Raw genomic sequence first — 14,679 nt, forward strand, 5'->3', positions numbered from 1 at the left:
TGATTTGGGAGCTGTATTTTCAGATAAGAAGAGATGATTTCAGTGAGCACCATCTATACTTCAGCAACAGTGCAGTTTGAGATCAGCATCATATGGGTTGTGGCCTGAGTCGGGATAGGGCAAGTGAATCCCTTTCTTTTCCTTATTTTTTATTTTTATTTTTATTTTTTTTTTTGAGACGGAGTCTCGCTCTGTTGCCCAGGCTGGAGTGCAGTGGCGTGATCTCGGCTCACTGCAAGCTCCGCCTCCCGGGTTTACGCCATTCTCCTGCCTCAGCCTCCCGAGTAGCTGGGACTACAGGCTCCCGCCACCTCGCCCGCCTAGCTTTTTGTATTTTTTGGTAGAGACGGGGTTTCACCGTGTAGGCCAGGATGGGCTCGATCTCCTGACCTCGTGATCCACCCGTCTCGGCCTCCCAAAGTGCTGGGATTACAGGCTTGAGCCACCGCGCCCGGCCTCTTTTCCTTATTTTAAGGATAGATATTGGTTGGGTCACATTTAATTAAAACCTGTGAGTAATAAACTTGTTCAGATTATGAAGAATCTGGAAGTTTTGATGCCTTTTAGAAAAAAATAATGAAATATGATATATTTAATTCCATCTTTGAACAAGAAACAACTTTGCTAGTAGGAAATGTGACCCTAATATGCAACCACAAAAGTAATAGTCAATATGAAAAATTTTGTAGGAAAAGCACATAGATCAGAAAAAAAATCTGTCCAGCCAGGGTTATCTGTTTTGGATTTTTTGCCGATTTCCTCACTTCTCTGCTCCTCATTCCTGTCACAATCTTCCCTTCATTTAGAAAATGTGTTCATTTTTTTTTTTTTGACAATCAATTGAAATCAGTTCTAGAAGGTTTATTTAAACTTTACCTCTTTGGTTTTCTTCCCTTCTCCATTCACTTTTTCCAGCTTCCCTCACTTCTCTGTTCTTTTATTTTGAGATGGAGTCTCACTCTGTCACCCAGGCTGGAGTGCAGTGGTGCAATCTTGACTCACTGCAACCTCCCCTTCCCGGGTTCAAGTGATTCTCCTGCCTCAGCCTCCCTAGTAGCTGGGATTACAGGCACACACCACCATGCCCAACTAATTTTGTATTTTTGGTAGAGATGGGATTTCACCATGTTAGCCAGGCTGGTCTCGAACTCCTGACCTCAGGTGATCCACCCGCCTCAGCCTCCTAAAGTGTCATGATTACGGGCATGAGCCACAGTACCCAGCCTCTTCTCTGTTCTTTTATTTGATTAATTTTCAACTGGTTGTTGAAATTAGTTTTATAACTGACTTGAAATTTTAATGGGAGATTAAATAACTTGCCTATGTTCAAACAAATAGTAAATAGGGAACCGGGATACAACTCTAGTTAGCCTGGCTCTAGGGTCTGCATGCTTAACTTCTAGGCAAAAGTCCTCTGTAAATTGAAAATAATTAACAAGCAAATTTATTTTAAAAGTGATTTTTAGTAGGTCTTACATTACTTTCAATTCATGGAGAAATAGTGTATAGTTCAGATAAGAAGTGAGCAATAACTTTTTTCTAAGCCCACAGTCAGAGTGTACAGCATAATTTCCTCCCTTGAAGGTAGGCTGCGATTAGAGAGGGACGTAGTTAGGATCTGTTTAAGATGGAAGAAAATCAAACCTGTTCTATACCTTAAGGAGAAGCAGTTAAAGGAAGGAAAATATTTAAAGATGTAGAAGAGAGAAGCAATGACTTCTGAAGAAATAAGGGAGTGAGAGGTTGTGGTCAAAGGCAAGAAGGAAGGAATTTGCTTAAGCAAGGTGGGAGGTCTCATTGTCTTGGGCAGGGGGAAGGTGATAAAGGTGGGCATGATCCAGTTAAGATGGCTAATGAAGGACAAGGTGGAGAATCATGAGACTTAAGCCCTGTTACACTGACATAGCAGGAAACAGAAAATAGTTCAGACAGGGAGAAGTCCTCTGCCTTGTGTAGGAGCCCAACACCATCAGATTTTGAAACAAGAAGAGAAACTTACTCATGGATCCTTGAGATCCTAAAGAACAATAACAATTATTCAAGTCAGTCTAAAGTTTCAATAATCCATCAATTTCCCAAGAGTCTTCTAGGAAATAGGTCTTCCCTCAGGTTATTAGACTTTCCATTCCCCTGTAGGTAGGCTCATAAAGTGGTCACACTTGCAGGTGGTCCCATGTCTTTTCCCCCTTAGACACTATGCAGGAGTGAAAGTTACAGGGGAATATTCAGATTTACTATATTTCCAATATTCTGATTTCATTCACTACCTTTCTCCTGTCTTTTCCATTTCTCCCTCCCTTTTTCTTTCATCTTTTCAGTTTGGAGAGTCTTCTTTCCCTAATGTGATAGCCTCAAGAACCAAAGAAAGGCAATGTTACAAAGGTTCTAGTTTTATAAGAAAAGAACACTGAGATTGAGAAAGAGAAGGGCTGTGCCTGAGTATGCAAAAAATTAAAGGCAGTTTTAGCCTCCAGTTTTCTTCACTTTAAGTTCAACATGTGTTCCTTCATATTCTTTACAATTTTCTCTTCTTTCTGGAATATTCCTTTAAATTTTTTTTTTTCTTTAACATACCATCTTCCCTCCCCAACATTTTTTTTCTGTTCTTTTTGTTCATCTCTAAAATGTTCCTCTTGTAAAATAACCTAAATTCTAGGGCAAGGCTTGTAGAAGGTTTAATGATATTAACTTTGATAGTAATTTGTACAAGCTACCATAGAATGAACCCTCACTATATTCAGTGGAGAAAGTCTGGACATTAGTCTTATTTGTCTTACATTGACTGTTAAATGACTATGCAAAGTTTGATATTTCTCACCATCTTTTGGAACTGCATTTAACTGATCTATGACAGGGTTTAATAATTTTTCTTCTGCTCAACTTTTATGATTCAATGAGGCTACATTCACAAACTAAAGCCCTGTGTTCTTGGGCCTTTTAGCCGTAGGGTAAGTTTTGGTAGGAGAAGCAAAAAGGCTGACTTTCTAGAAATAGGGCCTGCCTAGAAAGAGGCAAATAAGGAGGACAAGGTCCCTAGACAAACAAGCGTTTATGGTACTGAAACAACCAAGAACTTGCTCAGTTCCCTTGTAAACTGTGCTAAATACCCACATCTTTAAGTGCACATAAATTGCTTAAAAGCATCAGCGTTAACCCCCTTTGAAAAGATCAGAAAAAACATCCCGCACACTGCCTTCCCCAGGGAGCATCAGATCCTCTATGCCAGCTGTAGTGTGATTTTTTTCATGGATTGTTTCGGCATTTTGTACTCTGGTGGTGTGGCCAAGGCCCAGAATGACATGTAGGACTGACGATGAGCAGAGAAGGTGTTTCCGTTTTCCTTTTCTTCTCAGCCTTTGTAAAGGTTGAAACTCTTAAGGAAACTTGGAAGACCTTAGTCTTTCTTTTTTTTTTCTGGGACAGGGTTTCACTCTGTTGCCCAGGTTGAAGTTCAGTGGTTCTGTCATAGCTCACTATAACCTCTCACTACTGGGCTCAAGTGATCTTCCCATCTCAGCCTCCTGTAGCTAGGATTACAGGCATGCCACCATGCCCTATTAATTATTTTAATTGTTTTGAAGAGACAGAGCCTCACTATGTTATCCAGGCAGGTCTTGAGTTCCTGGTCTCCAGGATCCTCCTACTTCAGCCTCCCAAAATGCTGGGATTACAGGTGTAAGCCACCGTGCTTGACCCTTAGTTTTTTTTTTTTTTTTTTTTTTTTCTTTTTCCTCTACTTGCTTTGAGGAGGTAGAGGACCTTAGTCTTGATTAAACTTTCCTTAGTTTCCCTGTGTACTTCCTTCTTATTATCTGTTTGCTCTCATTTCTCTTTCCTAAATTAGAAATAGAAAATAAACTGAAATATGATTCCTGGAGTTGGCACTGAGGAATAATAATAAAAATCCACATCAGTCTGAGTTAATTGGTTTATAAAGTATATAATTCTCAATGAAATCATTTTAGAAAGGGGACCCTTGATTAGGTCTCATTAAGTACAATGGGCCATCAATTACTAGAATGCTTGGGTTTGAATCCTGGTTCCCCTGCTTACTAGCTGTGTTACTCTGCTTGGTTTTTTTTTATGCCTAAGTTTATTCATTTTAAAAATAGAATTTATAATAATATCTACTTCCTAGGATTATTATGAAGAAGTGTTTAGGACAGAGCCTGGAGCATAATGCTTAACACATATTATTATATCATCATTTCAGATTGCAGTCCTTATCTGTTTATACATGTATGGGTAATGGACCACAGCCTCCTCCATCTTGGGCACCATGCTAGTTCAAGATTTTCAAAGAAATAATGGGATCAAGTCCTTTGAGGTCCTGGTTGGAGAGGCCCTTTCTCAAGTTACCACAGTCCAGTGAATTGCCTATGAGAATTATCTCTCAAGAGGGCCTCATCCATTCTGTAGGACCACATATCATCTTGAGTTTCAGGGATGAATAGCTTCCTGGCTATGCATCTTTCAGCCCTATGCATCTTTCAGCTAAATACTCTATATAACTAATTACTCATTATCCTTTGAGATTAATCTCAAAATGTGTCACATCCTCATTTAATTTACTCACCATCTGAAGATAATCCTCATCTTAAGGATGCTTATTATCACAATGCTTTTTATAATTCCTAATTGGATGTTCCTTCCACCTCTCCTTACTCTCTAAAACACACCATGCTGTCTGAAATTCATATCAGCAAATTTTCCTATATCTTGAACTTCTCCAAACGTTTTCTTCACCATCTTGCTTTAATATGCATGACTGTCCTTTAAAATACTGTATCTCAAGGCTGGGTGCGGTGTCTCATGCCTGTAACCCCAGCAATTTGGGAAGCTGGGGAGGGCAAATCACTTGAGGCCAGGAGTTCAAGACCAGCCTGGACAAGATGGCAAAACCCTGTCTCTACTAAAAATGCAAAAATTAGCCGGACATGGTGGCACACGCCTGTCATCCCAGCTACTTGGGTGGCTGAGGCACAAGAATTGCTTGAACCCAGGAGGTGGAGTTGCAGTGAGGTGGAGTTGCAGTGAGCCGAGATTGCGTCCTGCACTCTAGCCTGGGCAACAGAGTGAGATTCTATCTCAAAACAACAACAACAACAACAAAAAAAACTGTATCTCAAATGTTGCTCAAAGGACACAAAGTTTCAGTTAGATAGGAGGAATACATTCAGGAGATCTTTTGTACCACATGGTGATTATAGTTAATAATGAGTTATACTTGACATTTGCTAAGAGAGTAGATTTTAAGAGTTCCCTCCACAAAAAGTATGTGAGGAAATGGATATGTTAACAGCTTGATTTAGTCATTCTACAGTGTATACATATGTCAACACTTTATGTTGTATACCATAAATATATACATTTTTGTCAATGAAAAATGATAACATTTTTAAAAAACCATGTCTCTTACGGCCCTCTTAGTGATTTTTTTTTTTTTTTTTTGAGACAGGATCTCACTGTGTCACCCAGGCTGGAGTGCAGTGGTGCAATCACAGCTCACTGTAGCCTTGACCTCTTGGGCTCAAGCGATCCTCCCATTTCAGCTTTCCAAGTAGCTGGGACCACAGGTGCATGCCACCATGCTGGCTAATGTTTTATTCATTGTAGAGACAGGGTCTCACTCTGTTGTTGAGGCTGTGACATCTGGTTTTTTGTTTGTTTGTTTGTTTAGAAAAAGTCCATACCCATATACATGGCTGAATGTAGGTAAATGTCATTTTTACTCCCCACTGCTGTTTCCAAATAATATCTTCTCCAGTAGAAACCCTGTTGTCTTTGAAGCACATATGAGACTTTACTCTGTACCTCTCTCCTTGTTGCTATCATAAATAAATATGATGGTCATTCCCGTTTCATTCTCTACCAGAAGCCAGGGTTGCCTTTTTACAGCATAAATGTGGCTTTATCCCTTCCCTGATGAAAACAATGGCTTATTGTGGTGCTCAGAAGTGTTCTCCACATTTTATTCTAAAAGACTTTTTATGATCTGGCCTCTCCCTACCTTTCAGACTCCTCCACCATCATTCACAACTGGCTTTCAGCAATCTCTCATACGTGCTACTCTTCTTCCCCTCTCAGGAACTTGGTGTTCTTTCTGCCTGAGATACTCTTCCCTAAGATCCTCGTGTGGCTGCCACCTTTTCACCATCCAGTGTCAGTTCAAATATCTCCTCAGGGAAATTTCTTCCCATCTCCTAGCTAAAGGCCCTCACTTCCTGGTCCTGCTGTATCATATTATCTTAATTTGTTTTCTCTGTAGAATTTACTATGATAGTCTAATAATCATAGTAGGAATTAATCTAGAAAGGGAAATTATCGTATTTGTTTGCTTACGTGTTTATTTTCTGCCTTACCTCACTAGAATCTATGCTGTCTATGAAATACTTATATTGTTATATTGACAATACTTATATTGTCTTAGGCATAGCAGCTGCAATGCTCGAAATTTCCCCTTTGGAGGGTTTTTATGGCAAGCCTGTCTCACATGGGTCCCCTGCAGATTTTGCTGGATAAATTGAAGATTTGAGTTTATTGTTTAGCATGTTTCAACCCCCAAATGTTTTACCCTTTCTTTAAGTTAGATGAAAACAAAGCAAAACTAGATAAAACATGTTTTAATCATAAAAGTAATAAAATATTGAGCTTAATAGCTTTCTAAGGGCACCTGTTAACAGTTATATATACAATAAAACAGCCTTATTCATGGGATAAGGTTATGGCACAGTATTGGATTAGCATACTAATTCTGATATTGTATATTAATTTGCATTTTAAGATTTTCAAATTACATTTTAAAAATTGAAGTAATATATTTTTAACATATGCATAATTTTCTAAATTCCTTGGAACAAACATTTTGTTTCCAAAGAATACTTTGGATTAGAAGAGTAAATATATTTAATGATGTCCTGGGGGTAGCTGGACAAGCTCAGGACTTGGAGTCCAAAGGCCAGTGTTTAGAACCTCAGTTTTACTCTTTTACTAGCTATATGCCTTTGGTCAAGTTAAATAATATCTTTAAACTTCATGTTTTCCTCATGTGTAATATCTGTAAATAGTCAAGGAACACGACCCACTTTAATTACAACCCTCTCCTTGTCCCCTACTCCCATTCCCTGGTCTCTTCACAAACCTCTCTCTTCTTGCCTCCTATTCCTAAGTTAATGAAGCTATTATTGTTTTGCTGAAACTGTGATTGCCAGCTAAAACCATTTTAATCCTCTCTTTATTCTTTAATCAGTGGACTTCTCATTCTTTGAAGGTCTCATTAATTTTAGACAAAACGCTCAATGATGGGGAAGGAGAAGGAGGTGAGGGACAAGAGCTCAGCAGGGTTAGGGAATGTTCTTTAGTTCTGTGACACGCCAAAGAGACTTAGAATTTGGAAATATGAAAATTTCCCCCTTGCTGTCCTAAAAATGAATACAAACAAAAAATTCATATGGTTGTCTGGCTCAAAAACTATCCATTTCTTTCTTTTTTTTTGGCAGGGGACAGGACAGGGATAAGTATCAGAACCAAGAACACCTGGGAGCACCAAACCCTTAGTGTCAGTTGCAGCTCAGGGAGACAGGGAATTAGCCATCTCTTCCGTTGCTGCCAGCCTGACTTGGGGATGCCTCAGGGAAGGCTGCTCTTTCCGGCTAGCCATGCAAAGCTTTGAAATTCTGAGGACACAGCTAATATCATTTATCCCTCATTCTATAGTATCTTCATCCTCACCTTATTTTTCTTACTAATTTCTTGCTCTCATCCTTCTTTATTTACTCTGTTTTTCCAACACTTCAGGTTTGGAAATTGCTCTCTTCGTGTCATCATAATAAACCACTAGAAACTTGCATTTACTTTTGACTGATTATTGAGGTGTCTGGTTATGAAGAACAAAGAAATTGGATAAATGTGAAGCTCAAGCTTCTGCTGTGCTTCAGTGAAGAAGTCTGGGAAGTTTAGGAAGATATCCTCTTGATTAAATGGGGCTAAATGTCAGCAGAATTGAAGAAAAGTAAAGGAACTTACCAATACTTGATCGAGACAGTGCTAAAATAAAACACATCAAAACAAGAATGAGTTCTGTTTGTCCCAGGGAGAACTTAGATGCCGTAGACACTATATTGCAGAAAAGTTGTGGGAAAGAGGATAGAAATGAGTCACAACTCATTTCCTGTTATCAATTGCAATGCAATGTGGTGAGCAACTAGGTATCTACATATGGACTGCAATACTTTTGTGGTAAGGTGGGACTACAAGATCTATGCAACCTGTCTTTCAATTTTTGTGAGTAACAATAAAAATATTTTTGGAGATTGCTAGCTTCTCAATCTATGGACATTTTTCTGTCCCTATAAGTCTTCTTTCATTGGTGATTCTGCTGCTTTGTTCTTTCCTTCTCTACCTTTCTTCCACCTCTTCCTCTGTCCCTTAATTTTCTTTTTTTCACCTTTGTTTGAAAATATTTTTTGTTACACCAAACAATTACCACCTAACTGCTTCAACAGGGGTTTCCACTTTCCAAAATTCACTTGTGCCCTATGGAGATGAAGAATAGCAAGAGAGCAAATCAGGAAGTTTTTGAATAATATTAGAAGCTAAAGAGTCAAAGTAGTGAAAGTATTTAGAACCTCAGGGCTTACTGAAAGGGTGCTTGCTATAGAGGGGGATATTTCATCCTCTCCTTTAAGTGACTACTCTAAACACGGTAGTTTTTAAAGTTTATAAAGTAGAGCTGAACTTGAAAACTAAAAAGAGAAGTAATATATTCAAGAAAAATATATCAAGAAGGAACCCATATTCTTGGTAATGAATGAGAAGTTTCACCACCCATGTGATATCTTATTGGAGGACTGAGTCTTAAACACCTGATCACCAGCAGAAATCAAGGCCACAGGCCTCATGCATTGTAAGAACCTGGGATTATCTTCCTGTTTAATGTGTTAAGTTACATGGAAAAAGGGAATTAATATTGCAGGTGAAGTTAAAGTTGCTAATCAGCTCACCTTAAAGTAGGGTGATGATCTTGGTATATCTGAGTAGGCCCAATATAATCACAAAGATTTTTAAGAGTGGAAGCAGGAGACAGAAGAGAGAAAGATAGAAAGAGAAAGAGGTATTACAACGGAAGAAGGGCAGAATGATGTGATGTGAGGACTTGATTTGTTTTTGTTCACTTTGAAGACAGAAGAAGGGAGCCATGACCCAAGGAATGTGGTCAGCCTCTAGAAGCTGAAAAAGCAAGGAAACAGATTTGTTCCTAGAATATCCTGAAAGAATACAGTCTAGCTGACAACCTGATTGTTGTCCAGTGAGACATATATGACAGATTTATAAACTATGGAATTCATAGATAATAAATTTGTGTTGTTTTAAGCCATTAAGTTTGTGGTAATTTGTTAGAGCAGCTATAGAAAACTAATACAACATGGTTAGACTATTTCCCCAAAATTCCCTTGTAGTTAGGTGTGGCTATATGATTGAGTTCTAGTCAATCTAATGTTGTTAGAAGTGATATGAAAGTCATTCAGGCTTGTTTGTAAAGGAAATCTAATATACCAGTAGAAGGTAGGAAAGAAGATTTAAAAATGAAAGAACAAAGTATAGTACTGTAAGTGGAAAACACAATATAAATTGGAGACATTGGCCAGGCATGGTGGCTCACACCTGTAATCCCAGCACTTTGGGAGGTCGAGGCAGGGGGATCACAAGGTCAGGAGTTCGACACCAGCCTGGTCAATATGGTGAAACCCCGTCTCTACTAAAAATACAAAAATTAGGTGGGCATGGTGGTGGGCGCCTATAGTCCCAGGTAATCGGGAAGCTGAGGCAGAAGAATTGCTTGAACCCGGGAGGCAGAGGTTGCAGTGAGCTGAGATTGCACCACAGCACACCAGCCTGGGTGACAGAGTGAGACTCCATCTCAAAAAAAAAAAAAAAAAAAAAAAAAAAGGAAGCATTTAGATAAACATATATAAATCTGCAATATAAAATGAATTAAATTCATCTATTAGGGAATGGAAAATTTTACATTGTTAATATGAACAAAGTCAAGTAATATGCCATTTAAAAAAGACACACGACAAAAACAAACTCTGAAGGTTCAAAATAAAAGGATGAAAAATATGTATAATAGGAAAATACTAATTAAAACAAAGTTGTTAGAACAATGTTTATATCAGACAGTGTAGAATTTAAGTCAAAAAGTAGTCATGAGGATATGAGTGGATATGAGGACATGAGTTTCAGCAGCATTTAGAAGTTACTTAGATATTTATATTAGAAAATAAGAGCGTCTGCTTTGGTAGCACATATCCTAAAATCGGAATGATGCAGAGAAGGTTAGTGTGGCCCATGTGCAAGGATGGCACATAAATTTGTGAAGTGTCCCATATAAAAATAAAATAAAAAAAGAAGATAAAGTCTGGAAAATAATTAAGAGTTTCATATAACAAGCTAGAAAAAGGAACAAAAATAAAGCAAAAGTAAAGTGAAGGAATTTTACCCATAGATATACATAGCCCAAGCTATGAGAAGAAAATCGTTTTAAGAATTGGAAAAGGAAACTCAAGATTATCAGATTTTGCAGTTGACATAATGTTTTACATATAGAATTCAAGAGAATCTAAAAGTTATTAGAACTCTAAGAGCACAGCAGGGTGGCTAGATACAAAATCTACTCCCAGATATACAGCATATAATTTATATTCCAACAATAATTATTTGTAAAATCCACATAGAGAGATAGTATTCACATCATAAACAAAAAACAAGTATTTGTGTAAGAATTAATCCAACAAAAGATATGCAAAACCTTTCTGAAGAAAATTATATTACATTATTGAAGGGTATATGAGAAAATTTGAATAGTAGGCAACCATGTTAATGCATGGGAAGAACTGATTTTACAAATTAATCTACTGACTCAATGAAATTTCAGTGAAATCCTAATATTACTCTTATGGATCTTGAGAAATTATAAAATTATTGTGTAAGAGAAAAGGTCGAAGAATAGCCAACACATTTCTGAAAAAGAACAAAGATAATGTGCTGTTTTTAAATAATAAATGTTACACAGTTTTAGTAGTGAAAGCAATGTAGTATTGGTTCAGTAAAAGACAAAAGATCACTGGAACAGAAAATAAAATCCATGGAAAAACCAAATATATAAGATGAAGATGGCATTACAAATCAGCAAAGAAAGAACACACCAGTCAATAAATCTAGTTGGAACAAGATGAGAAATCCACCTAGTTGGTTTTCCAGATGAGCGGAAAATTAGATCTCACCTGTATTATTTCTGAAATCACTCACCAAAACCAAAAAACAATTAACAAAACCCCATTTGGATTAAAGGCCTATATTCAGAAGGGGAAATTTAAAAACTATTAAGAGAAAGTATTAGACAAAATCTTTGTGATACCGAGGTAAGGCCAAACAAACAAAAAAGCAGAAACTCTAAAAACAAGAGATTGACAAATTTTATTACAATAAATTGTGTGATGTTGGGGGAGAGTGAGTGGAGGCCTTCTAAAAGTCAAGAGACACCATAAAAATTTAAAGCTAAGAGATAGAATTGGAGGATATAATTGCAAATATTTAACATAACATATAAAAGTTGATCTTTCATAATAAAGAATACAGATCAATAACTGATAGATAAAAGAGTAAAGTAACTGAACAAGCAATTTATATAGAGTGAAACCTAACTAGCTAGTAAGCCTATGAGAAGATACTCAATTTCAGGAGTGAGCAGGGAATGCAGATTTTAAAAATTGTACATGTATTCAAGTGCCAATAATAGAAAAACATGACAAAATCTGGGATTGTTACTAATGCAGAGAAATTGGAAACTTTTATTTATTTCTGTATGCCTCTATGTAACTACCAAGGAGCTTAATTCATTAATAGCTAGTAAGATTTAAACTATGCATAAATTACGTAAATGCTCATATACAATGTGATCACTAATCCTACTTCAGGGTATGTACCCTGGATAAACTCTTTTCCATCTACTTAAGGACTATCTTTGCAGCATTATTTGTGATGGCAGAAACCGGAAACATTGAGAATGCATTGGTAGGAGAAAATAATAGAAAAATATTGTATATTCATAGGGTGGAATATTGTTCAACAAAGTGTATAACCTGGATTTCAAAATTACATTTTGAGAGAAAAATGCAAACCACAACGATACTATCAGACAGATGCCATTTTTTGTAAAATTAAACATCTAAAAAATAATACTACATTTTGTTCAGTGATCGGTAGAGACTATAAATATATATAAATAGACTTAAATATTTAAAGTATATTAATAAGCCTTTGGGAACAAGGGAGTGGAATATGTCTATAATAAGTTGAGAAATATGACAAGAATATTATCAATATGTCACATGTAAGGTGTGGATATACAAGTGTTAATTATTTTTATACTTAATTTTAAAATCTTTCTTAAAAGAGAAAAAATACAGAAACAATATGGCTTGCAAACCAGATGACAGTAGAATTGAAAGAAAACCACAAAGCACTTACCTACAGAGTTGGTTGATGGTGCTAAAATACACACACAGAAAACATGCGGTGAATCATAAGCATTTGGATCCCTAATCTTTGCATATGAGCTTCAGTTGCTGTTACCCCCTTGTCAGGAGTTAAAGCCTAGGCCCTGGGAGTCATCACTGATCTAGTGATGGGTACTGATGGCCACTCCCACCAGCTACTGCATATGCTTTCCATCTCTACAAATGGGTTTAATTTTTAGTAGGCAGATGCCATTCCTACTGCCCTAATTCCTCCCTCCCTTTTTCCCCTCTCTATTTTCTTCTCTCTCTCCCTTTTATCTTTATTGCTTTCCTTTTCTCTTGCTCATCACTTCTTCTATTGTTTTCCTTTTCTCCCAGCCAGATCACTCTAAACCAGCACTAGAAAACTTTATCTATTGCTTAGTATTCACATGACTTGACATATGACAGGATTTCTCTTTCCTCCAAAGCGTTTACAATCTAGGGAAATGTTACTAATAGGAAGCGCATTTTTGTTGAGAAACAAGATAATACTTACTGTAGTCTCTTTTGGATCCCTCTGAAAACACAAACAAAAGAAAGAAAAATCAATTTGGATATTCTATTCCTGTAGTTTTGGTATCACTACAGAGGATTACCCAATCAACACCCTCAAATACCCAGTTAGGCAGGAAACTGGAGACAAAATCTCCTCATGGCTGAATTTGTAAGTTTAATGACATAAAAAACCAGGCAAAGATTAAGGTAAATACATGTAGTGAGAAGAAATGACAAACTATGCATGCAAACATTAAAACAAAAGAATATAGTTATAAGGTAAGTTGAGGTCAAATAAAAGAAGGAATGGTAAAATATTTACTCAGCTGATTGAGAATTCAAGTTCAACGACAATATGGCAAATTATAATGAATACAAATGTGTATATTGATTGCGATTGAATGTGCATCCTATGATCTAAAACTTGTTTCTTAGTGATGTCATGGAAACAGACTTTCTAAGAAATCTAGAGACAAAGCAAATTACATGAAAAACTAGTCATATTATCACTGTTGTTTTCATGAAAGTGTAAAAGCAAATAGTAATATTGATACTTTGTAGTTGATTTAAATTATGTTGAATCATAATATCATTTGATATTTCACTAAAGTATAGTTAAAGATCTACTTAGAAATGTAAAGACAACGGTATTTTTTTTCAGCTTCTTTGCTGAAAATGAGTGCTCTTCTTCCATACTTGGTAGTCATTCTGGTGGGAATCAAGTACAAAACACATTCTCTGTTTTATAATAATGTTACTTGTTTCTCATGGTTCTATGGAGATTTTAAAAACGGTGTCTCACGCCTGTAATCCCAGCACTTTGGGAGGCCAAAGTGGGTGGACCTGAGGTCAGGAGTTCGAGACCAGCCTGGCCAACATGGTGAAATCCTGTCTCTACTAAAAATACAAAAATTTGCTGGGCATGGTGGTGCACTCCTGTAATCCCAGCTACTCGGGAGTCTGAGGCAGGAGAATTGCTTGAGCCTGGGAGACGGAGATTGCAGTGAACCGAGATCATTGCTGCACTCCAGCCTGGCCCACAGAGCAAGACTCTGTCTCAAAAAAAAAAAAGAAGGAAACTACATCAAGATGTTAATAGAGTTGCTACAAAAATGAAAAATATTATTGAGATGCTTAATACTTTAATATGCTGCACTTGAAATTTGTTATAAAAACTTTCATGTGCTGCACTTACATTTGCTAGAAAAATACTAAGAATAAATTTAATTTCAAAAAAATTTTGGAATAACCATGGCAGCTTTTATATGTGATATATTTAAGTTAAACTAAACTTTGAGTACTAAATTTCATGTACCTAAACTAACATAATGACCTTACCTAATGTTAGTATCTTCCTGCCAGAAGATCTCTGTAGTCTCAAGTTGACCAGTACATTTATATTCCTATGTTTAGAAATAATAGAGGGAAGACTAGTAGAGTTTGGGAACCTAGAAACTTAGGATGACTGAAATTTATAGGTTATGTTAGGGGGACTGAAAAGTCATAGAAAGAGTCATTTGAGTTTATGAATTTTAAAGTGTGACTTATTAAAACAGCAATAAAATGTTTACTGATTCAAGTTTTTCCCTAAGAATGCAAGGGAGCCCGGATTAGAAAGATA

General features: G+C 36.8%; 1 protein-coding gene and 1 non-coding gene across 2 annotated transcripts in view; one reads left to right on the top strand and one right to left on the bottom strand.

The window, feature by feature from the left end:
- Positions 1-14,679, bottom strand: part of TSBP1 (testis expressed basic protein 1) — a 66,739-nt gene that overhangs the window by 41,702 nt on the left and 10,358 nt on the right. Inside the window, exons 5-7 of the mRNA XM_026448128.1 lie at positions 13,060-13,080; positions 12,532-12,552; positions 8,026-8,115 (exon numbers count right to left, since the gene is read on the bottom strand). Of these exons, the coding sequence (XP_026303913.1) occupies positions 8,026-8,115; positions 12,532-12,552; positions 13,060-13,080 (132 nt within the window). The remainder of the gene's footprint in view (positions 1-8,025; positions 8,116-12,531; positions 12,553-13,059; positions 13,081-14,679) is intronic.
- On the top strand, positions 10,293-10,395 carry LOC111528971. The gene has a single exon (XR_002727224.1). It is a non-coding gene; the product is annotated as a U6 spliceosomal RNA (small nuclear RNA).

The sequence above is a fragment of the Piliocolobus tephrosceles genome, chromosome 5 (genome assembly GCF_002776525.5).
Source record: "Piliocolobus tephrosceles isolate RC106 chromosome 5, ASM277652v3, whole genome shotgun sequence".
Lineage (NCBI taxonomy): Eukaryota > Metazoa > Chordata > Mammalia > Primates > Cercopithecidae > Piliocolobus > Piliocolobus tephrosceles.